The sequence below is a fragment of the Bombus impatiens genome, unplaced genomic scaffold, assembly GCF_000188095.3.
Source record: "Bombus impatiens unplaced genomic scaffold, BIMP_2.2 scf_0637, whole genome shotgun sequence".
NCBI classification, from domain to species: Eukaryota; Metazoa; Arthropoda; class Insecta; order Hymenoptera; family Apidae; genus Bombus; species Bombus impatiens.
The window spans coordinates 1,923,510-1,948,931 of record NT_177056.1 but is presented as its reverse complement, the minus strand read 5'-3'; the positions used below and the strand labels follow the sequence as shown (position 1 = coordinate 1,948,931).

Sequence of the window (25,422 nt, the reverse complement as noted above, 5' to 3'; positions counted from 1 at the left end):
TTTCTAGGAGCGAGGTTCAACGTGTTGTCCTGAGATGCCCCCGGAAGTGTTCTGACCTTTGTTTCCTTTTGTTTCATTTTCACTCACAACTTCTGTTACGATTTTCAAGACGCTGGTTGGAAAGTAACAGCAGCAAGAACGCCTCAGTCTCTGTTTCGATAGAAATAGGCACTATGATTTTCCAACTAAATTTATTAGAGAATAACGATTGCAAAAATTGGGAATAACTATGTGTAATAGAACGTAAGACACGTTGCGGTCCCTCCCAGTTTCAGTGACTAACACACGTCCCTTTGTGTGCCATGCAGCAATGGCACAAGGAATGCTTTAAATGTGCCAACTGCTCCAAGAGATTAGACTCGGTCAACTGTTGCGAAGGTCCTGATAAGGACATCTACTGCAAAGGTGAGTACGTTACGCTTTTCTAAGATCCGCAGGTGTGAAGTACTGGATGTGTTCATTCAAAGATGGTAACAATCATTGTCGGTACCCAATCTAGTCTGCTTTGGTTCAACTTGTGTCCTCCTATAATTCATGACTCATCAATTCACACTGTTCTTATATTCTGGTCTACTACCGATCTAGTCTACTTTTACCTACATTTACCAGAAACTCTATAAATTCCTTGGTGTTAGAATAATGTAAGCGGAAAATCGATGTTGAATATTCGTACCTATTAAAGACGAGTATCGACCGGTAATTAACAATCTGTAAAATTGACGAAGATTAAGAGAAGAAAATGTACAAGGCTATATAGAACACATCCAAGTATGCCATACTCTGAGGACGATAGGCAACTAGGTCAAGAACGAGCAGATACCTTTAACACGTGTTCTCTGCAGTATGCTACGGAAAGAGATTCGGACCGAAGGGTTATGGCTATGGTCAGGGTGGTGGCGCCCTACAAAGCGACTGCTACGCCAATGGGTGGGTTTTCAGAGCCGAGACTGAGACGGGAATAAACGAAAGATATCCCGCCTCGGCTTCTACACTCTCACTATATATGATGCGCTTGTCTGCTTAACAGCTTGCTATCCGAAGAAATTCGGTCCGCGAGGCATTGGCCATGCTGGGGTTATGTGGATCGGGCTGCAGTGCGATATTGAGGACGAGGGGTACGCGCCCCCATAGTTATGCTATTCCATTATCAGCTACTCCATCTCTCCATGTGTGTGTGTGTGTCTGTCCGCCTGACCGCCCAATTTTCAGGGTGCACCGTTTTTCTTTCAACTAATTCTCACGCCAAATGTAGTTTTCCAAATTCTTCCTTCAAGTGGAGAAAATTCAAATTCTTCTTCGCATATAACGACTAGATTCAAATTTAACAGTAATGGAGTAATTTGTGTTTCGATTAAAGTTTGATCATACGAGAAGAGTTAACTCGAGGAGCCGGTCGAGCTCCATTTACCTCTCAAAGTTGAAGAAATCCGGACGAGTGAAAGATGGAATGAACGGACGTTTGCATGTGTCTTCACGGATATACGTGTACATACATACATACACAGGAATCGACGCCTTAACGCTTTGCGCTATTACTCACCTTCACCGTTGTCTTATTTTTCAGCCGCTAAATTTGCTTCCGAGTGTTGACTATACTAATTCTTAAAACACCATCGTAAATAACACCTCTGGTACATTTAATTCAGCATCGTGCACTAAACGCATGCTCCTCCTCGTATATTCCAAACGTGATAGTACTATAAAGAAAAAGAAAAAAAAAAGAAAGAAAGAATGAAATAAAATTCCGAGAAAATATACCATTCGTATCTGACGTTACCAACTTGCATTCTAAACCTCTTCAGTAGTGTTTTTCATTAGCATTGAGAATTTTGAATGTTAATTGCCGATCGGTATGGACTAGCCGGTCATTTGCATGGATTGCTTTTTTCTTTTCGTCACTTGCCAGTATTCAAACCAGAGTCGAGTCGCTTGAACGAGAATAAATTTGAATTTCATCATCGAGCCTCTCAATAAAGATGAGCTTCTCCTGTAAAATGAAAAAAAAAGAAACATTCGACTTTTAAACAATTTATTTTGTCATTCGTGCAACTCGATGCTTTAATATCGGTGACTGAAAGGGTCGATGGTAAAAGTTGGTCAAATTTTTGTAATACAGCGATGCTGCTCCTCGTACAACCGTGGTCGACACCGCCGTAATCAAGGCCCCACCTGGCAAAGGTTGTCCACGTTGTGGTGGCGTTGTATTCGCTGCTGAACAGGTGCTTGCAAAGGGCCGCGAATGGCACAGGAAATGCTACAAGTGTCACGACTGCAGCAAAACTCTCGACTCTATCATCGCCTGTGACGGGCCCGACAAAGACGTCTACTGCAAGACTTGCTACGGAAAGAAATGGGGACCGCACGGATACGGATTCGCATGTGGATCGGGATTCTTACAAACCGATGGCCTAACGTGAGCAACTCTTTCCTTTCGTTAGTTATTCCTAAAATGTTTAGGTATCTAGAACTTGAAACGCTTGGCTCGCCCGCTTTGGGTCTTTAGAGTTCTAAACACTTAGATTTCTAGAATTCTAAAGATTTGGGTGTCAAATCGTTCAAGCATCTAGAGTTCCAAAAGAACAAAAATTGTCTTCTGGCTTCCCAAGTGTATCGAGATGTTTAGAGTCTGAGATGTTCGAGCTTGCAGGGTCTCAGGCATTCAAACAAAGTACCATAGAACAACGACGAACGAGAAAGGGAATATTTTGGAAAGAGCAGGATGTGAAAGAGAATTTTTCTTCCAGGGAGGAAGAAATATCAGCCTCTCGCCCATTTTACAATCCTGATACGACGGCTATCAAGGCACCAGCTGGTCAGGGATGCCCCCGCTGTGGTGGCATGGTATTTGCCGCCGAACAACAGCTCGCCAAAGGTACTATGTGGCACAAGAAATGCTTCAACTGTGCCGAATGCCATCGACCTCTGGACTCCATGCTAGCCTGTGATGGACCTGACAAGGAAATCCACTGCCGATCTTGCTACAGTAAACTGTTCGGACCCAAAGGATTTGGGTTCGGACATACCCCGACTCTCGTTTCAACCAATGGAGATCATGCTCCCTCATAGTAAGTTTCTAACGCTTAATAGCTCGATTAATGTAAATTGAACCGTCTTGAATCCGAGTATCTTGACTCTAATCCGAAGAAGATTCAAGCAGTAGTTCTCCCCGTAGAGATAATCAACTTCGGATTCTAAACTTTAACGACGAATAGATGACATATTCGTGATCCTCCCGGTTTCCAGTTCTTCATGGCAGGTCTGAGAATCTGCATCAATAACGTGATTAGAATCCAAAGAGAGAATTACAGATACGTCAAGTTTTAAACAGTCACTGATCGCAGACCAATTATTCGACAGATTTTAAACACTCGTCCCTAGCTTTTTCTGACGCTTTCATAAATCGTTGCAGCATCGATGCCAAGCCTCAGGTGGGTCAGAAGCGAAACGACGGTCACGGGTGCGCGCGTTGCGGCTACCCAGTGTACGCTGCGGAGCAGATGATCTCGAAGAACCGCGTGTGGCACAAGCGCTGCTTCAGCTGTGCCGAGTGCCACCGTTCGTTAGACTCTACGAATCTGAACGATGCCCCGGACGGGGACATTTACTGCCGTGGCTGTTACAACCGGAATTTCGGGCCGAAGGGTGTAGGTTTCGGCATGGGGGCGGGTACCCTGACGATGGCCTAACTTCTTCAGGAACGTCGAAACGCTGGAAACCAGTCTCATATATATATATATATATAAATATAAATATACACATAAATATAATTATATCCGCCATATACAGCCGAATAAACGACCAGAACTGTGGCAAGCGATACTGCACTGGGCTCTTCGTTTATTCGTGTGTATAGGAATATGTATATGTATAGACGCCTGACTCCTCGACTAACTCCGACGAAGTGACGAAAAACACGCTGCTCCAGAAATCAAACAGAAAGCCAAGAAATTTGTTCGCTAAACGACGACACACCGATTATTCGATCGTAACGAAGACTGCACGCACGTTTCGTCGATGCTCTTTGGCGACGTGGCGCACGAACGACCGAGATACCACGATTAATCGAACCACATGTAAACGAGCAAGCTTTTATTACTTTTGTATGGCGAAAATTCGCGGGATCGAAGCTCGATGCTCTCCTTTTTTCTTCGAAAGCAGACTCAGTATCCTGTCCACTTCCGTTAGGGACCAATGTTGGGCCAAATTTCCACTCCATCTACTTTCTCCAGTTAGGGTCTGCTGTCTGAGGGAAAAGGCGTGACGAGCATGACACAGAGAGTACAAAGGACAAATACCTGGACCGCAATCAGCAGCAACAATTGTAGTTAACGACAGAAATGACGAGCGAAAAAGAACAGATGCAAAATATGATTATTTTCAATAAATGTATATTTCGAGAAAAAAAGAATAAGAGAACCAAAAAAAAAAAAAAGATAAAAACAAACCAGAGGGTTGGCTTGTGTTTTCGTGGAAAGGGAAGCGGCGAAACGTCGTTTCCGCGGCATTCTCGACATTCCAATTGTGTCTGATCGAAGACCTCGTCGAAGGAAAAGTCATCGTTTCAAGTAAGCCTCGGCGCATCCTTACCGATAATTCTTCTAGACGATAGATCCGAAGCATTTACTATATAAAAATATGTTTGAACGTCGAGAGAGTAACGACACGTTCCTCCAACTGCGAGAGTCTCGTAGGAATTTGCGTTTCCTAGGGATGCTGGAAATCATCAATGATTTAATCTTTAAGTAGCCGCAAATAGACACAAGGCCTGAACACAGATCGGACAGAGATCGGTGGATCACGTTTAGCTAGTTGTTCGTGTAAAATAAATACCTTTTCTTCTCTCGGCTTGATAAATCACCAGGCTGTTGGTTATCAGGCTACGGATTTTCCTGCGAATTTATTATCTTCACAAACTCGACCGAGAGACCTGGATTTTATCAAAGTAATTAGAATTTAGATTCGTTTTATCCATTAATTCTTTATGCGCAACCTGAAACATTCACGTCTGTGTCTAATTCCTTTTATCCTTTTAGACTTTCAAAAAATCTAAGAAAATCGTGGTACTCTTATCGAAGTACCAGCTACATCAGGCAATTTAATTTCGCATAAAAATCCGTAGTCTATCGATTAACGATCTCTATCGCGGTACTTAAAGATTAAACGCGCTTCATGGGACGTGCGTCGTTTCTCTTCGACCGAAGGATTTAATTCCCGCGAAACGAACAGCGATAAGTTTTCCTTCGACCATTTCGGGAACTGGCTGCCTTTCCTTCTTCTCTCCTACCTTTCACTCTATCTCACTCTTTCTCTCGATCGCTTTCACTCAGAAAGGTTCTCGTATCGTCAGGGACATGGACTAACATACACCTTATTACGAATGGACCTTAATAAATCTTATTACGCTAATGTATAATTCTTGTGGATGTATATTGAATGGCCAATGATACACACGTCGGTGGAGCTACAATCTAGCTTTCGCTCTTATTTCTTTTTTTTTTTTCTTTTCTTAAACATGCGTTTTCTTCTTCTCTTTGTTCACCTTGAAGGGAAAAGAATCCTTGCTCCCTGTTCGATGGACCAGTAAGTATGAGTTTACGGTGTAAAACACTAATCTTCTATATTTATAGCAACAACTGTACAAGTGCCGGCCACATCGATATTCTCCATAACGTGTCGCTTATTTTTACTTTGACAAAAGTGGTGGAGAGAACGCTGTTCAGACCTTTTCTTTGTTCACGGTCTTTCCTCGTTGCTTTTAAGACGTCTAAAGTCAAAACATTCATCTTGATAGTCGAATGAAATTCTCTATCTTGCTAGCTTCAAGTTACATTTCAAATTTCTTTTAGATTCTTTGAAAAATTTTGCTGGCTTCTTTCTTCACAAACTTGCTCCGGATTGGTTTTGTTTTTAGACATCTTTGCGTGCGATTTATCCACATAAATGCTACCCATTCATTGACTAATCAACGAGGAATGTAGGACGGTACTTAGATATCGGTATCACTAGGTTTTCCAGCGAGAATCTTTTCGAATCATCGTAAATATCTTCCATCGAGGTCGTTTCTCATGATCTCACTTTATACACGCCAGTAAAAAGAGAATTAAAAGTTATATTTGCCTAAACGAGACTAGATTTACGGAAAATTAAAGCAATCGGCGACAAATGCACACGGTTACCACTGAAAGAAATTATAAAACGAAAGGTCAATAGAAATAAAAAGCAGATGTAATTAGCAATGCATCTCATCAAATGTCTAAAAACCAAAGATTCCTGTAAATCACGAAAAAAAGAGAATAAAAACATTAAAGAATCCAATTTATCTAAATAAACTCCCCAAATTAATGAAAAATTAAAGCAACAAGCAACGAATACAGACAGCGATGAAAAATAATGAAAAAATTGTAAAGGTAAACGATCAAACGTAGCTAAAAACAATTCTCATTAGAGAAATCCAGAAAAAGAATGTAGATATCTAGAGCACCAAAATTTACAATTAAACATCTGAAGTTCCAAGTATTCAAGTAGCTAGAAAATTTCAAACGTTTGGCTTTCCAGAGCTACAGATATTTAGGCGGCTAAAATATCAAACCCTGAAGTTTCTAGAATTTTAAATACCTGAATTTCGCAACTCCACAATATCCTCGAATATCTAGTCTTTCAAATACTTGGCTTCTTCAAATTCCAAACTTTTAGGTATTTACAGTTGCAAATATTTCAATATTTAGACCTCCAAGTTCACTGTTTGATCGTTTAAAGTTCCAGAAGACTAGAATTAACTGAAAATAAATCTCACCGAAAGGATCCAAAAGCAAAAAGTTCCTGTTCCCTTCGATTGCTTCCTTGACGAGGAAAGCTTGAAAGCTTGACTGCGTCCAACGAACCAATGAAAACGACCTTGCGACGGAAGAGCCTGAACAGCATCCGTATTTCGCTCTGGCGTGCGATATTTTCTATATTTACATAATTTCGCCGGGATGGAGCGGTTTCGTCGCCACGATTAGTAGAGATTCGCGGTTTTCAGAGGCAGCGGGTCCAATAGATACGGTGGTAGCGCTGCAGAGAAGGGCCTGGGGCTACAGGAGCCCCATGTTCCTCCGCCGCTGTTACTTCCTCGCGTGTTGGGCGAGTTTCCTTCCGTAGCCGTGTCGCTGCTGTGTTTCACGCTCACAAGATTCGGATTCGGAATTGGTTTCGCCTCGTTCGTAGACATCACGCTGTTCGAGTTGCCTGGTGGCGTCGCTGGACTTCTTGGAGAACGACCTTCTGCTTTCACGTTGCCTCCTACGGGACTGGAAGCTCCGCTGTCTACTCCTATACCGCTTTGGGACGTGGACTTCTGCTGGGCCAGCCTCTCCTGCTTCCGGAATTTCGCACGCCGATTTTGGAACCATACCTGCAATTATAGGACACAGATTTTGATGATTTTGTTTAGATGAGAGGCGGATGTATGAGAGAGGGAACGTTGGATGGTTTGACGCGAGTACTTGATTTTGAAGAGACAAATGTTTTCGGTTAAATTGTAAAGGAATTAAACGTGGACCTTCAAGAGTCCTTATAGCTATAGGGTATTAACCCTTTGCATTCGAGAGGCTATTTTCCGTGACCACGGCGTTCCGCGTGGCCACTAGAGAGGGGAATGAGAGGCGATAGTCCCTGTTTATGCTAAATTTCCACCTCTCCAGTTGATGAGAGCGCAGTATTGGTTCGTAAATAGATTCCTTGGCTCTTTATATTGTTTGTTATGAAATGTGAAGTGTTACACTTTAAGCTGCAGATGAAATATTTCTGCTGAAATTCTTCCGGAACTATGGTTCTGGCAACGTCTCCGACGCTAGTTCACATTCGATGATGGTGGCAGAAGTATTACAGTTTCGTAAATTTAGAAACTCTAAAAAAATGGATTTGGAAATTTGTTTAATTAATTCTTATATTCTGTAAAAAAGCAAAAGAACGAAAGTCTACTTAACCACGATTTACAAGAACTTTAGTAGACCAGTTGAGAGGAGATATTCGACAACCGCGAGATACAGCTTCGACGTCGACTGCTAATTGTGATGGAATTCGGTTAAATGTAAAGCTCCATGTAATTTTAACAAGAACAAAAAAGGATTGTAAGGTGTGTTCTTACCGAAACAAAGCAGGAGAAAGACACAAAACAACTTATTATTTCAATACTTGTCCCGACAAGCCAAGGATGCATCTTGGCAGATGTTCTAAAATTATCGTAAAAAAAAAAAAATACAGAAAAGATATTAAAAAATGATATGTTCGAAGATGTAAATATATCAGATTAGTAAATAGATTATTAAAATATAATGATTTTTAAGTTAATTTTTTTATAAAATCATTTTATATTACCTACAAGACACTCGTCACGTATGCGCAAAATCACCTCTAGTTGCTGCTACGCCCGACCGAGAAGGCCATCGAGTGCAAAGGGTTAGTTTTGTAGCGACACACGAGTCAATGGAAGATTTGAATCGGCAGAAACTCATATTATTGTGCCTTGGAATACCAACGTTGTTTTGTTTTGCAAGGTCTAAAGACAAACGAACTGTGGACAAAATATTATTGCCGTTACTGGTAATCGTCAACCGGAGTTACGTATGAACTCCAACTTCGAACTTTTTATAATAACACCTGTCGATGTAAATATACGAACGTGGTCTCTTGGACAGTCGAATAATCGAATAGGTAGCGAGTTGAAGAATTATTAGGTTGGCAATACCACCTAATGACAAAATCCGCAATCACTTAGTTGCTAACCTAATAAATTGTTATCGACTTACGGGCATTGAACGAGCGACGATTACGATCAGCGTACATACACTATCTCTGTATTTGTACTTACAGTGTTTTTAATATAATTGACTATTACGATTTCATCATTCGTTTCTTTAGAAAACAAACCAACACGTTTAACCCTTTGCACTCCGAAGTTTATTTCAATTTTGTTACCAGCAGCTCCTAAGGCTTAGCAGCTATATACTCAAGATCTATTTCTTGTATAGTCATCACTATCACTACTGTCAAAGTTCTTATTTATTTCGCTCCTTTCACTCATTGTAAATATTTACAGGACGACAGATATACAATTTTCAAACTCTGAGCGGACTGATATAAGTTAGGTAAATAAGCCAGTTTGGTAGGAGCGTCGATAATGTGCGCGCGACATCTATTGATTTGGACACGAAAGAATGTCGAATGGGACACGACAAAGGAGCTCCTGAGATAAAAACTGATGTCGAATTACACTTCACATGGGAGTGCAAAGGGTAAATATCCAACTCAATTTAATCTTACGTGTAATTAGATCTTTACGAAGAAATGTGAAGGAAGGGAACCTATGTACGTAAAAATTTGTTTCGTCTCCCAAGTATTTTAACTGCTTGAATTACATATCAGGTATGTACTTGACTATTCTTCAATTATCGTGTTCCTTCGTCCGTTTAAATTATCATTCTGAATTTCACTTCGGAATATTCCAATTCTCACGTATAAAATAACTTTCTACAAAACTGAATTTTCGAATCAAAATCCGCCATCTAATTGACGTATCATTTCCATTTCATCGTTGCACGCATTGTTTTCTTTTACTACAGAAAATCTACAGTATAATAGCGAAAACTCTGCAACTCGACACATTTGCCTACTACGCTGCTATATCCACTTCGAGTGAAAAAATTCCAGCGACCATGTACGATGATGAAAAACCGACCAAAAACGTCTATGGATTCACGGAGACAAAGAGGAAGAGGGGATTGGATGGCGTAAAAGCGCGTCATGTCCGTGTCCAGCTCGTCAGAGCGAAACGTCGGCGCAGGCAACGCTCGTAATTGGCTCTAGTTGGCCAAATGAAATATTTAACGAATAAAATAAACGGAAAGCGGCGGTGACCTGCATGTTAAAGTAGCGGATTTATTTGCTTTACCGTTTATCTGACCAGTAAAGCTGCCCTCCCTCTTCCCGCCATCGTTCGTCTCTCTTCATCTTCTCTCTCTTTCTTTCTTTCTCTCTCTCTCTCTCTCTCTCTCTCTCTGTATCCCCTTTCGTTCGTTCCTCGGCATGAGCGCACGTGGATCCCACCCCTAGATTTTCCAGGTGCGGCTGCGTTGTAGGAGCAGGCTGAGTGGTAGAAGCCGGGAAAGAGGGGGAAAGGGGTGGATTCAGAGAGTCAGGGGCGCGGAACACCATGATGAACGTGATTGCCCTTTCCGGACGGCAAACACTGCTATTGGATTTTATCAGCTGCTGCTGCTGCTGCTGCTGTTGGCTGCTACTGCTTCTGCTCAACAGCCGCGCTTTCTCCGTTCCAGAAATTCGTGTAAACTTTGAGAAGAACGTGGAGCGTGTTATAGACCTTCCACTGTTCGATTAACCGAATGATGATTTCATGATCCCTATTTGACACACAGCAGCGTTAGGCTTGGATTTTGCAGGCTTCTGGAATTAAGGAGACTGTCATTTGGAATTTTTTGCAAGGTAAAGAATGTACCTTTTTTTGGAACAGATTGCGTAAAGAATGGAAATTTCGAGATTCTTGGGGTTAACGTTATTCATCCTTTGTCTTCTCATTTCTGATATTGTGATTATTAGAATTTTTATAGCGATGAACCAGAGGATGATTTTACAAATTCCTGGCAGTCGATAGCCAGTCGGAGGTCAGGTTTCTTTAGGTTTATACCGTTGATCCTTCTTATCCTCGCTGAATCCCTGTGATATCTTTCCGCTCTTTTACACAGCTTCACGTTGATTTTATAATACCCACGTAGCAAGATTTCAAATATCGAGCATGTAGACAGATATTTGAGACTTTTGCGTGAAGTTCAACGGAGAAGCTGCCAGTCAGTCGCAAAAGTCTGCGGCGAGAACTTGAAGAAAGACGAAGGTAGCCGAAACGGCTGAGAGAAAAATTTGCAAAGACAAGCGAGGGCTGTTTGACAGCAGAGGAAAGCAGCGAAGCAGAGACAACGGGGCGCGTAAAGCGAGGCTTAAATATTTATCCAAAACGAGGTGGACATCTGTCGGTGCGGCTCGTTGCATTTTATTTAGGCGTACCGTATTTATTTAACATTAACGCCGGCACGTAGTCTCCCTAATTCACGCTGTCGTCGTCGTCCGTTCGGCAAACAACGGCACACATGCTCTACGGTCTCTTCGGGGTTTGGTCGGTGGCCAAATACGAATTATTAGTGTTGTCACTGGCACGTACCCGCGGCTTTCTGCGTGTGTCACATAGTTTTTGCCCGACGGTGACGTAATTTCATCAGGCTACAGTCAGCAACGACGTTACATTCGTTGAACCATCCGTGTCTCTCCCAACCAAAAATACCTCAGAACTAACGAGAACTTGGAAATCTCGTCGAATATTAATGCCATTTTTCATGCTACTGTTCTGGTAAGGTTAAAGCGGTTGAAAGATTCTGTTCATTTATTAAACGGCTATTAAAAATTGCCAGTGATCCTCAGTTTAATTTAAACGTTCGACAGTGCGAGAGAATAACAATGGCAGGGGATTTTCATTCGGATTTATGACATTCCTCATCTTGGCGATTATAATAAAACGTAGGATGACGATCTCATTGAAAAATATTTCCTTCTTCTTCGTATGATCAACCCTCTACATTTCTATCACTAATTTCTGAACCTCTGAATCCTGAATTATGGATTTTGAAGAACCTGTAACAGGTATTTTGATAGATTTCAGAGAGAATTAAAGGAAAAATGGAATCGACGAAAGCATTAAAAGGGACGAATTAAAAAATTATTGTTGTAGGTTGTTGTTGACTGTAAGCTGTACAAAGTAATGGAGAAATAGACGATGGCAATGAAAGTAATGTCTATAGGATAAGGAGTAGCGACGGATCCGTCGAGGCAACTTTCCTTGGTTATTAGAACTTTGACTCGTAACGCTAATGAAAATTACTATTTCTCTGCGATATTCCTTACTATAATTTAGCCAGTATATTACGAAGATTGCTTCAACCAAATAGATTCCAAGCAAGAGAAGACGACCAAACCACAAATGATCTTACCTAGAAAAATAAATGAAATTGAATTCACCGATTGAACGAGAATGAATTGATTCAAATTTATAGATTAAAAAAAAAAAAAGAAAAAAAACAGTAACCAAAAAGAAAAACGATTTTATCCATAAAAATAAATGCAATTAAATTCACCGATTAAACGAAGACCTAGAAAATGACGAAGTTAGAAGTTCTGGCAGCAACTGGAACATCCAAAGTATTCGAAGTTATCTCAGTCACAAACAGAGAATCATTAAATCTATGCTCTATTCGATCTTCTTCTTCTTCCAAATAGTACGTCCTTTTCAACTGAAATATGAATACGATTGGATTTTGTAATTTAAGTGGAAAGGAGGACAGATATTTCGAAAGCAAGCGTAAACAGTTTGGTAGGGAGAGGGTGGAAGCTTATGGACGGACCATTAGGGATTCTGTGTCGATAGAAACAAGTTTGCGGTGTATTTGTTCATTAGATTAACCCTAACGATTGTGAGTCGTAGTGATTTCCTCCTTCTGGATAGGTTAGCAGAGGATTTTGCTCGGTTGCCGCCCTGAGGGGCTGATCCCAACTTACCGATGGAGATCCTAACCGGAAAACAAGAATATTTCAGGATTGAAAGACGTGGCAGCGTGGTGGGATGTCGTGAGACGAGTAAAGAATATTTTATCGAACCGTTGAAACAGATATACGACAGATCAAAAATTTGACATCACTTTATACCATCTACGTATTGTTATCTGGTCTATGATTCTTTCTTTTAGTCCTGTAAAAACGTGGCATAACAAAAATGTAAGTAGAGACACTGATTAATATCCCAGAATCTTTTCACCTGTTTTGAGAAGATTCAAATTACTATGAAATAATTAAAAAACATAAAGCTTCACAAACCTAAAACCTATAAACCAACGTAATTATAAATACAACTTCAGGAAAAGAAAATCTCAGGAATATGGAAATAATCGAATTAGCAGACGGAATAACCTCAAAATAAATATTAAAATGCTGGAACGCGAGAAATTGCCGACGGATGGTAAGGTTCCGGCGGGAACAATAGGAGTTTGGAAATCTTTCGAATTTTAAAGAACTTGCTCGACACTGTTAAGAATTTGTACAAGAAGCGAAGTGAAAGTTAGAAAAGTACGATAACAAGATTAGAAAAAAGAACAAGCTGCCTGGAACTAAGTTCGTTTACGTAGGAAAGCGACGAGAAGGGATCATGCGCAACGATCGGAAACGCGTCTCTCAGATTTCAAATTCACCACTTCCCATTCGTCTATAACGTAATTTTTGCTTATTTGATTTTCATGTTAATTTCAATTTTGACCGTCGTTCGATGAATTTTTAAGATCTCGTCACGCGGACGTTGAAAGTGAAAGATGTGACGCCCGATCAGACCAAAGGATTCGCTTTTCATACCGGAGGATGCTGAAGCTCGTGAAAGATTCACGGCACGTCCAAGATTCTCTCGATGCGTCACATTAAGCGAGTTATAAGGATATATCCGAAGCGGTGCTATCAATATCACGACGGCAGGAAGTCAGGAGAAGTCACTGTTACGCCTGATCACTTCCGCTTTGACGATAAATCAGAAAACGCGCAATTTTCACGTTCCATTGAATAATACAAATGAAGTAATTCGAACATACGATCGTTTAAACCTAAGCTTTGGAAGCAGATAGTAATCTGCTGTTTCTTATTTTTATCTTCTTTATTTTTATTAACAGATGGAGAGATAGATTTGTTATGCAGAGAAGCAATATTTCATCTAGAAATTGCGAAAGTAGCGGAATTTCTATATTTAATCGACGATCAATAAAAAATTAGGACATGCAACTTTTTAATTTCAAGCTTCGAAAGATCATTAGACATTCTTTGTTAATCTTACTAAATGAAATTGGCAAATAGAATTACCGCGAGACGAAGCAAAATTTTACCTGGCGTGTTACAAAGTAGCGAAATGTATTATCCAATCAACTTGAAAGTTTATTTAATAACTGAACGTTCAATTTTAGTTCTAAGCTTTGAGAGATCATTGGACTCTAGGATCACTGACTTTGTCTTTATCCTTCTTAAACAAACGACGAATAGAATTGTGGCAGAGCAAAATTGTATTCAGAACCTCAAACTAGAATCTCAAATTTTAGAAATATCATTCTCGATAATAGATCTTACAAAATAGATTAATATAATTGATCTACAAATATTCATACAATAACGATATTTATCTATGCTTGAATAGGAAACAATTTCTCTTATCGTGACTCCTTTATTGATCTTCCTTTATTAATTTATTAATATAAAACTAATTCCAATTTTGCTCGTCTAAAGATTAAGTAATAAAGCCGGAGCGGTTAAGGATTCGTTAAGGGTACTAAATCAGACGTTCGATAATAGAATTGCAGTTGATGGTGATTGCTACACTCTCAGCCGTCAGAAATTACCTTCTTCAATTAACCAAATAAGTTCGGGACGGAAACGCATGGCTCTGCAGAGACAAAATCTTGATTAAGAGATGCATCGGACAGGCCGATGCCATCCGGCTTGATGAATAAATCGCTATAGACAGATCTCATTAACTGTGTATCCACTTTCGTGTCTGACCACAACCGTCACGGTTCGCTGTCACTGCTGTGTTTCACTACTTAAGTCAAGCGAAACAGTATTTTCGACTCTAGTCATAGTAACTTAGATATGAGGAGTACTGTAAGATCGATTAAGTAATGCAATTAATAGTTGATTCACGTATGAGAACAGTAGAATCCCAGAAATCTTGGTCAGGATCTCGGCTGTAATTGTTCTTCAATTCCTACTGTCTCTGTGAGATTTTTTATTATTGGAATTTTCTTTTTTATAATCGTTTCATTCAATTATCGAGTTTTCCTTCTATTGTCTTTGTAAGTTCTTTTTTGTTAAAGCTTGTGCGTCCTGGTTTTTTCCTATTATTACAAGCGTCTTCTTAAAGTTCCTGTACTTTCTTATCGTTGGAATTTCTTTCCAGTATCTTGCACTGCTATTTTTCATCCCAGCAATTCTCTTTTATCTTTCCTTTTGACTTTCAAGTTCTCTTTTACACGGAGTGGAATCCGTTTCTTGTTCTCCCCAAACTGCTTTTTTCACTGCTGGAGTTTTCTTCTTGATTGTTTCTTGATAACCTTGCACGTTTCCTTTTAAATTATTACAATCTCTCTTGATGCTCTTTACTAGTTCATTTTTTTAATTAGAATCTCTTTTTTGATGTCCTTACCACCTTATCCGTTTCTCAAATATTCTGACATCTAACACAGAAGAAATAATAACACTTACCAATTCCTAATTGCAAATAGCTGCTATGGGAGCGTCATACCAAAAATCCTCACTCTAACTCAAGAAAACTTCCTCAGAATACCTCTCGACCAATTAATTCTTCTTCCAAATACTCTGACCTGTCCTCGCAGCAAGAAATAAGGAAGAAAACTTCACTCTGTAATTCGAACAAAAATAAAAGATCCCATGCTACCCACATATATTCGCATTAACTAAATTCCTCTAGTACCTCCTTGACGGTTCTCCAACTGGCAACTAAATACCAGTCCCTGTATTCCGCACTCAGACCATTCTTAACACCAATTACCCAGCTTAATCTGAACTATCAGCGCGATAACGCGCAGGCCAGCGTCGAAGGAGTTCCGTGGAAAACGGCGAATACCGTCGTGCACCGGTGTGTTTGCAACAGTCGACGTCGTTCTCCGTAGATGATACCCAGCAGGACAGTTTTTAATCACCGTAAGTGGATCTACATAGAGCTCGCAATTACCAGGGCACACTCCGGCCATGGGCCCCTTGTGTATCAGCCACCCTCGGCCTACCAGAGTCGAGCCAGCTCCAATGTTTTCCCCATTTCATCCCTCGACGCCAGCGAACCAACCGATCCCCCTTCTCTCCTCTTTCCTTGCCTCTTTCCCAACGAGGATCCTTTCGTTGGAAGCGTTATTGCCTATCTCGTCGTTGCTTTTTGATCTTTCTACATCTTCCCTGTTCATTTATCATTCATTCTTCTACGCCGGATATGTTTTTCTGCTTCTCCTCCTGGCCTTCTCCTTTTGGCTGCAAACTGTATTCTGCTATTTTCTGTTGCTTTGGAATATCGTCAGTGGACCTTTTTCCTATATATCATAGACAGAATCATTGGCTGTGTTTTCTCTATTATCAGAAGAGAATTGTTAACAGTAGAATTATTAATACCATTGATTGTTACACTATGTATATCTTTTCTCATTTTAGTCATGAATATTTCATTCACAAATTATCTTCTCATTCTATTTTGTATATTCTATCATTTTATACTGTAGTTAGTTATGACACAAAATACTAACGTCTAATTAATATAGATGGGAGATGACGATATTTATTGCTCCCAGGGGAGGACGCCTTTATTTTTCTTCTATGTCTGCGTTTTAGTGGAATACATCTTTGTATTTCTTCTCTGCTTCGACTTTTTCCAAGTGTGTTTTTCTCCTCTTTTTTGAGTACACTGCCTCTTCTTACCGGCGAAGACCCTTCGTCAGAGACTGCTCCCCGATCACCCTCCAACTTCCCGTGACGGTGCTCGACTGTGTCCCATCGGGGAAAAGAAATTCATGTTGATTTTCCAGGACTCTCCCAAGGCTGTCTATCTCTAAATTACTCGATTCTCCTCTAGTTCCCTTTGTGTTCCTTTGTTATATCTCTGCCACAGTTTTTGATAACGCCTGGAAACTTGTTATTTCGTGGAAGTAAAATTTCATCAAAATTTGGATTTTATTGGAATATATAAACCTGATGATAACATGTCAGAAATATATTTAGAAGAGAGATTTCCTCTAAATACCTCCATAGTGTTCCATAATGTAAAAATGTACTGCTTTCAGATATCCATTATGTATTATCTTAATATTACTTTATTAATATCTTATCATCTTAATGCAATTTCCATAGTTTCCCAACACGACAATTCTCCTTTGTAAAATCTTCTGATCTCATATCACAAATAACTATTGTAATACCTACGACATAAAATCCAAGGTAACAGTCTATCATAATAGTTCTTATAGTTTTAGGAGCGACGTTCCTCCGCAATATCTTCCATAATATTATATTACATAAATTTTACAAAATTTTCTTTTCCTAAATTCACGCATGAACAAGCGAATATAGTATTCGAAGCAGAGAATTCAAAGTTGTTAACGCAAACTCTACAATTCTTTTCTGATTTCAATCAATAAATTGATGTAGCATTCTGAACGAAATATCTAAGCTTGCAACTTCTGTTACAGATGTCACAATTGCTTCAACTTCAAGAAGACCAACCGATCTCCATATTCCGCCAAACCATACAAGTTTCAAGCGATAGAAAATGATTCCACCATGGAATTAATCGAGCTGGCTAGATCGTTCCACTTTGTTCAATTGAATGTAGACCCTCAGGAGCTGGTAAGAGCAACGGTTGTTGGTCCAGCAGAGCAACACCAGCCTGTTCACCCTCTGGTAGCTTCTATTCTGTGCTACATCCCATTGATGACACCATGGACAGGGGTGGCAGAATGTCGCGTGGCGACACGTTTCACTGTTCTGAGTCACATGTCATTCCGTATGAATTACAACTCCATTAACGTTCCAGACAACCTGCGAGCATACATAATGCTGGCGAATTGAGCGGATCAGCTCCTCGGCCAAGATGTTGATTTATGGGGAATGATGGAGGTGCCCTGGTCCTTGGACGAACGGAGCCAATCATAAAGTGATTGAATTTTTAATCTGTTACTTGGAGATCTTGTTTTGCGTTCCATTTTAAGGTAACTTGTTTTTAAGAGAACTGCAGATCCTTTTCTTCTTTTTGTTTTTAGCTCTATTCATTTTTCATCTTTTCCTCTTCTTCATCATGTTTCTCCTTCTTTTAAATTTTAATGAAATCCATTGTGCGTTGTTTCACGGTTATCCCTCTGTTCATCCTCTCCTTTCGCTTCTTTCAGAGTCTGAACGACAGTTTCAGTTTCATACAATACAATACAATATAATTTTCTTGTCTTTTTTTTCTCGCGTCGTGCGACACTGTTAATTCACAATTAATCAAACGATGGACGTTGCAAAGAGTACAAAATACCAAGTTGCTCAAACGATCTACAAAGAACGAAGAAAATGTCTCAAAGTTAATTTGACGATCGTACGTAATTGCATGTGAATATTGGTAAAGTATCTTACAATAAAATAAACGAGAATCTGTGATGTAAATCGATAAAGTTTCCAGATGTCTTAAGGGTGGACCTTAGGCTAAGGAATTAGGGAAGATTCGAAGCGACTACCCTACGTCAGGGAAAACCTCTCTAGAAATGGCGGTCGGCCCGTGATGCCGCAAACTAATAGAAAATTGATAGTAACTTCGTGCTTGATTATCATGCGTGCGTAGTACGTTCACGTTTACGGTTTCCAGATGAGCTAAGCAGAACGTTCGGTTACAGCTAAACAATTCTAATTCCTTGTGCCATTGATTTCTCAAATTCTCTATGTAATTAATAGGAATGCGAAAATAATTTATTATTCTTCAATAACGTAATTTCATAAAGCGATGAAATTATATATAAAAGTATGGAAATTAGAAAAAGTTAAAACAAAATTAGAAATTTGATTAATGGAAAAATTCATTGCCTTGATTCCATTACGATTGAAAAATAGTACAATGACAGAATTAGAAATTCTATTTCCACGATAAATAGATTACACTGCCTTCATTGTTAATAATAGAATAATTAATTTTTCGTTATTGTTATCAGCGAACTAATAGAATAGAAATTATAGGATTATCAAATTGGGAATTCTACTTTCATAATGGATAGCTGAACATATTCTAAGCTGCTTATTAATAATAGAATAATTCATGTTTTTAGTTATTAATACTATCGTTAGAGGATCAATTATTAATACTATAGTTAGAGGACTCATGACATTTACGTCACAAACAACTGTCGCGGATGATATCGTAATCCGAAACACCTAAGCTCGTTTGTTTCCAATATATTTTTGCACCGTTGCCATCGACGAGATTACATTTTCCCTGATAATGTAATTTCTGAACATGTTTTCAGAATATGTTTCTGGGACATCGGTGATTAGTGTTAGCAGCAATAAAGTTCCTAGCTAACTGAATTTACCGGCTGGTAATAAGTGTCAAAAGTGAACAGCCTGTTTCGCAATTAGGCAAAATACAGATTTTATGACATTAAACTTGTTGGCGCAACTGCAATTTTCGCTCTTAAAATATTACACTAGCCACGGTACATCGTGGCTTTCAGAATTACACATCAATCAAATACAGAACAGAGGACAATAAGAGGAACATTTATTAAATCAATAAATGATTCCTTGATAGTGCAACTTTGAAAAAGTTGCATTTAATACTTATACATATTCTATATTTATATATATATTTATTGTTTGTAGTAGTTATTTATCAGTGAATTAATTTTCTATTAAATTAATTGATAAACGTATACGCGTTTTTTATATTTGAAACAGCAACTATGCTTTGCTACTGTATTTTACAGCGAACGATGTCTTTTTTTCAAATTTTTCTGTAATCCCACGGATAGGTGTAATGTACATACAAAACTCTATTATTGATATCGAAGCAATAGCACATCAATAGCATTGATATTGATCAAGTGATGAAAATTACTGTAATTTTTTACAAGCTTTACGCTTCAGTTATCAGTAGTTCTAGTGTCAATAAAATGAAATCTACTATATGTTTATTACACATTATTTATATTTATAAAGAAATGTTCCTTTTATCTCCTATTACGCTCTTCTTTTGCAATTGATTTGATATAATTTTCCATTGCTATAAATCCTTCTTATTCATAGAAACGATTCACAGAAATTTGTCCATAACGAGAGACAACTAATAACGAAAAGCTCAGCAACAAAAATCTCAAACTTTCACTGTTCTAACAGAAATAAAAAAATCTATTTATCCGGAAATTTTCACCTGCTCCTGTAAATTATCTTCTTCACTATGATTATACCAACGTTCAATTATAATAATTCTGTTTAACAAGCTATACCGCAGTTCCATTCACATTGGCGTGACGACGATGATCGTCGCACGAGCAATTCCCGTCACTTGGACGATGTGATAAATTTAATCCGACGCAAGAGTTCGGCGTACTATAGCACACTGTGACTACCATTTTCCCAGGTCGCTAACGTGCAGCCTCTGTGATTGGCAAGCACGATTATTATTATTATAGAAGGATCAAGATTAAGGGAGACGTTGGTTCTTCACACAATCCTTGTCTATCGAAAGCCATCTATTCTTGGAACGAGACCAGACATCTGCCTAAAATGTAGAGACATCGTCAAAGGTATCCTTATATTCATGAAGTTCAATTGAGAAATAGAAAGTAAGAAGATAGACGAAAGAGTCATACACTTTGGATTCATCAATCCCCAGGATGAAAATTACTGAAATAATCCTCTTTTCCTTCAGGGAGACGCTGAAGATTAAAAATTATGAGGCTGAGATTGATTGATGTCAGAAGGGGTGATTAAATGGGATAATACGAGAAATACAGTTATTTGTGATGTAAAAAGATATAGGTGTGAATAGTCATTCAGATAGAATTCATTCATCTCGCATCAAATTTTATTGAAAGTGCGAATTTTGTTAGGTAGAATGGAGGATCAAATTCAAGTTACTACCAGGTCAATTAGAGGAACAGAAGCCGAGCTGGAATTTGTTTCACCTATTAAATGTTCTAATAACTCTGCTTCGTAACTTTCCTGACACTTTGGTAGATTTGTGATAAGAGTGTATGAATTTTATCCAATTTCCAAATTCATCACCAATCATTGCTAACACCAATACTCGATAAGCTGAGCAATTCGCAGCCTGAAATAAACACGAGCACGAAACAGTCAGTGCAATGGATGTTGTTTGGACCCGATTTGGGAAAAATGAATACATTTATGAAAAATTTAAGAATTCAGGCACAGAATTCAAAAATGCATAGAATGTATATAACACAGAAAAATGTAATTAGACGTAATATAACTCACATGAATGCCAATGAATATTAATAAGAAACATGGAATACTATTAATATGTTGACATTTTTTTATATAAATTCTATTGTCTAGTATATAGATTTAAGAAACAGCAGTTGTACAATTTAGTGTACAAATGCAAAAGACCATCAATGAATTCTTTCAAGATTACGAATATCTCATATTTCAATGTTTCCTATATCACACGAGGAAATTCCATTCGTGAGCACATCACATATCGGATAATAATTGAGATAATTGAAAATAAATCTTATTATTTGATTATTTAATGTTGATCTATTGCTGAGCAATGAATTATCTAGATATTCGACAACGACAGATCATTGTAATTTACATTACTCTTCAATCAGTTTCCCTTCTTGTAGATGAACGTGCGATCATACTCTTCTTTTATGGCAATTAAAAGCCAAAAACGAAGAGAATACAAATTTATCATAAAATATTCGAGGCAGAGTATTCGTTATACGTATCAGTTTACATAAAAATCCTCACTCAATCTATAAACCTACATTCGCAGAAAAAATGTGGCTTAGCTCTTTCGATCTTAATGCCTCATATGAGTCGCTCTATCTAAATAATACAGAACTACAAAGAAGGCGAGCACCGCTAAAATTTATGATTAAAGAGCCAAAAAGGAAAACGTAAGAAAAGCGAAGAGAATGGATATCGACGCATTTGAGATTAAGAGAGAACTGGTTTATCCACAAGAGCTGGTGAGAGCCGCCAAAATGCAAAACACATTAATTTGATCATAAATAACGCGTGTTCGATTGTGCGTCATGGGAAGACACGAGGATCTCCCTGCAGAATCTTCAGTGTGTAAGAAGTCCAAGTTAATCCGTCACATGCATTAGAAGGTATAATCCATCAAGTAGCAACTTGCAGGTAACCGTGAAAACGAAAATGGGGCTTGTAATGCAATTACATAGCGTCCGGGTTCCACCATCGCCCTTGTCCCTCCGTTTCCGGCGCTTCATTTTAGGTGATGCCAGAGGGAGGACCTCCGAGTAAAAGTCAACGAAAGAATAATCTATTGTCCAGCTTATTTCTTCCAGCTTTTCTTGATTGGGATCTTTGCAATCAGACTGGAACGCTCTTTTGAGGAAAATCGTCAAATTCGTTAGAGTTTTTACGCTTGTTTCAAAGAATAGTATCAATTTTATTATTGCGACAGTCGCTGGGTTAATTGAATTCTCCATTTAAGTTTTAAAAGTTATACGAGAAAATCTTTCTTGAGGATTTCTTTAGGATAATGATATAGTATATAAGATTTTTATAATCCTATTGGCTATCATGACAGTCACTAAGTTAAGTGACTTGCAATACATTCTTTATATAAATACAATAATTCTGAGATATACTTTTCACGAGGATAGTATAATTTTACCATTATTAACTAGTTGAGTTTCGTTGTGTTCAATTATAATTGTATTTCAAAACGCAATTTGCAATCATAAAAAAGCACACAAATTCAAACAGCAATTAGAGCTATGACTATTATACACATGAGAGTAAAAGAAAATGATAGTGAATTGTACAACATTGAGTCATTCAGAAGCTACACTGATCAACGTTATAAATTGTGAAATATAATAAAATAATGATGTTAGAAATATTAATTTCGTAAAGGCATCTATAAATTTACTATTTTTCGTGCTAATTTTATAATGAATGAATTTGTAGAAATAAATCACCTGTTTCTTGGATATTAAAAGATAGAATTTATACATATTTGAGTTTATAGAAAATGAAGCTGATCAGTTCATTGTAGGTTTCACTATCTTCTTTCTTTGAGTTAAAACACCACTTACTTGGACTCTAGCTTCCGTCAGGTCGATCTTCATGGCAATTTCTTCTCTAGTGTAGATATCCGGATAGTGGGTCTCCTGGAAGGCACGCTCCAATTCTTTAAGCTGAGCCGATGTGAACGTCGTTCGTATCCGACGTTGTTTTCTCTTCTCTGCTAAACCATCGTGTCCTGAGTAAGCCTTATATCCTAATCCACCTGAAAATAAGAAAAGAAAGATATTTGAATCAGTGAAAATGATTTGTATTTTATTAAAACGGTGTTACGAAATTGTTCAGAGCAAGAATTCAATTTAATATTCTTTGATTCTAGTCGCAAACGCTACGGTTATTGCACAATTTGCAATTTAGCTATGTATCTTTTGTACATGTATTTCTAGAATCTTTAACCAAATCCACGATTCATAATTCTAATTGCAAACAGAACAATTACCTAATCTTCAATTTTCAGAGTTATTTCTTGGTACACTTTTCCAACTACCTTTTGTTCTATGTTTCTACAACTAAACCCATGCATCACAAAATCCACAAAATGTTAACCAAAACCTCATGAACCTCTTTAAAAAGTTTCCAAAATCTCAGAACCAAATCCATGGTACGTAAAATGTAGGAAATGAATTGATCAATCCGACATAAACCTTGCTAAGACGAACTTACATTAGCATAAAACTTTCACCTACTGCACCAACTCTCTAAATCAACTTATCCCAACTTTCTCTTAATCAGTAGTCAGAGACGGAACTTCCAGGGTTCCTCTAAATCAGCCACACATTGGCGAGGCTGATAAAATATGAAGAAAATCAGTGTGGTCGAATTACTTGGTCCAAGGTGCAACGTTTGCACGAAGAGCTCTGTGTCTGTGAGCACGAGGTAGCTTATAGATTATAGAATATAGGTGAGGATGGCTGGGATAGCGAGCAACGTAACCATAGCAATGAGTGACTGAAGAGGGAGAGGGCGAGAAAGAGTGAGCCAGGGGTGAAGGAAACGTGGGATGAGACAGTGCAGAGCTGGTACCAGATGAACGAACCGGTAAATGAGGGAGAGACGAAGAAAGAGAAGCAAGAATACGAAAGAGAGGGAAAGAGGGGACGAGACACATCCATTGATTTTCAGTGCCATCTTGTCGTCGTTTCCAGAGGAAATACCACAGTGGTAGGTTCGAGCATGGAGACCATGCCATGGCAACTTTCCCTTGAGAAAAGAAGGACCACCCTCTTCTTTTTTTCTGCGGGAAAGACCGTCTTCTTCGCCCCGCCTGCGCCTTTCAGAGCTGCCTTCCTGCACCTCTAATTGATTGTTCCTTTGTAAATTCTATCGTTTTAACGACGTAGCGTGTTTGATTTGTTCGCTTGTCCTCGAGGAACGGGAGTTTGCTGGATCGAAGAGAGAATTTCATTAGATTCTCTCTGCAGCATTTATTTACAATTAATACGGACCTTGGTGCTTTGGAATTTTCCGGATCTAGTGTTTCATGGTTATGTCCTAAAATATATTTATTGGAAATTGTGTAAATAATAGAGATAAACAAGAAGATACTATTTATAAAGATAGCAACGAGGGTTTTAAATCTCTGAATAAACAGCGATGTTAACTTTTTATCTTCCTACTAAAGAGACCGGATAGAAGTGAAGTACATAAACTCACTGTGAAGTTTTATTATGATATCTTTTAGATAAATTAAATTTTAGTGAAAGAGAAATTGTACCCATCTATGGAAAAAGGAAATTACTTATGAATTTGGTTAATTTTTTTAGTGGATAACACAAGCTGGGTTACGGAATTAAAGGATATTGGTGGAGGAATATGAAAGACTTATGGAATAGAATTATTATAGAATAACAAGAGAGTGGCCACTGTCAAACCAAATTCTCCTTTTTGAAGAAATTCACAAACAAATATTCCCTGTCGCTTAAACGATCTTAGGAATACTCTACGATACAATCCCTTCAAGTACTAACTAAATTATGTTAAACTAAAAGCTACCAAAATCCTAAACAATCTCTGACATATTAAAACAAGAATTAAATTAAAATGATTATAAAATTATAAAATATAATACAAAATAAAATCATCATAGAATCATAAAATATAATGTAGGACAAAAGTAAAATAGAAAAGCACATTTCTCGTCCAGAGAAAGCTCGACACAATCTATTCCCCTCTTCCCAAAAGAACAGATAAAAGCACTCACTCTGTAGATTAATGGCCGACGGGAAGATCGAGGCGGCGTGTCTGTGGACCTCTTGAGATCTGGCGGCCATTACCGAGCAGGGGGTTGCATGGGCCCCGTGGTGCGCGTGGGCATGAGAGTGGGTGGTGTGATGGGCCCCCAGCGGCGTGGTGCTTCCTGTACTCGTAGTTCCCGCGTTGCCTGGATAACCAGCAGCCCTCGCAGCTGTGTAACGATAAGCAGCTTGGCTCATCTGTGAGCAAGAACTCAAGTCCCCGTATCCACATTGCATTTCACTGGCAGCCAGAGCACAGCTAGAAGCCTCGAAACCGGCGGCC

General features: G+C 38.6%; 2 protein-coding genes and 1 long non-coding RNA gene across 12 annotated transcripts in view; 2 read left to right on the top strand and 1 right to left on the bottom strand.

Annotated features, from left to right (window-relative positions):
- Positions 1 to 4,339, top strand: part of LOC100750045 (muscle LIM protein 1) — a 16,753-nt gene extending 12,414 nt beyond the window's left edge. For 5 of the 8 annotated variants that reach the window (XM_024369689.2, XM_024369692.2, XM_024369690.2 and 2 more), the window contains exons 6-9: positions 1,028 to 1,115; positions 2,117 to 2,413; positions 2,745 to 3,065; positions 3,410 to 4,339. In XM_024369689.2, the coding sequence (XP_024225457.1) occupies positions 1,028 to 1,115; positions 2,117 to 2,413; positions 2,745 to 3,065; positions 3,410 to 3,686 (983 nt within the window). In that variant the 3' untranslated portion in view covers positions 3,687 to 4,339. Of the gene's footprint in view, positions 1 to 269; positions 406 to 842; positions 928 to 1,027; positions 1,116 to 2,116; positions 2,414 to 2,744; positions 3,066 to 3,409 lie in introns of those variants that run through there. The other 3 variants (XM_003491754.4, XR_002947254.2, XR_002947253.2) reach the window with 3 other exon arrangements.
- On the bottom strand, positions 4,156 to 25,421 carry LOC100743232 (retina and anterior neural fold homeobox protein 2-like; the record flags this gene model as incomplete). The annotated part of the gene is made up of 3 exons (XM_024369697.2): positions 4,156 to 7,393; positions 22,917 to 23,110; positions 25,106 to 25,421. Coding segments are annotated over 3 exons (906 nt in total), but the record flags the coding sequence as incomplete, so codon positions are not given.
- Positions 12,341 to 19,439, top strand: LOC112213359. Of its 3 annotated transcripts, XR_002947262.2 has the most exons (5): positions 12,341 to 12,816; positions 12,957 to 13,307; positions 13,374 to 13,658; positions 13,752 to 15,789; positions 17,319 to 19,439. It is a non-coding gene; the product is annotated as an uncharacterized LOC112213359 (long non-coding RNA). The 3 variants fall into 3 exon arrangements; XR_002947261.2 differs by lacking the exon at positions 12,957 to 13,307; XR_002947263.2 differs by lacking the exon at positions 12,957 to 13,307 and having other exon boundaries at positions 12,390 to 12,816; positions 13,752 to 13,976.
- Position 25,422: the final 1 nt, after the last annotated feature.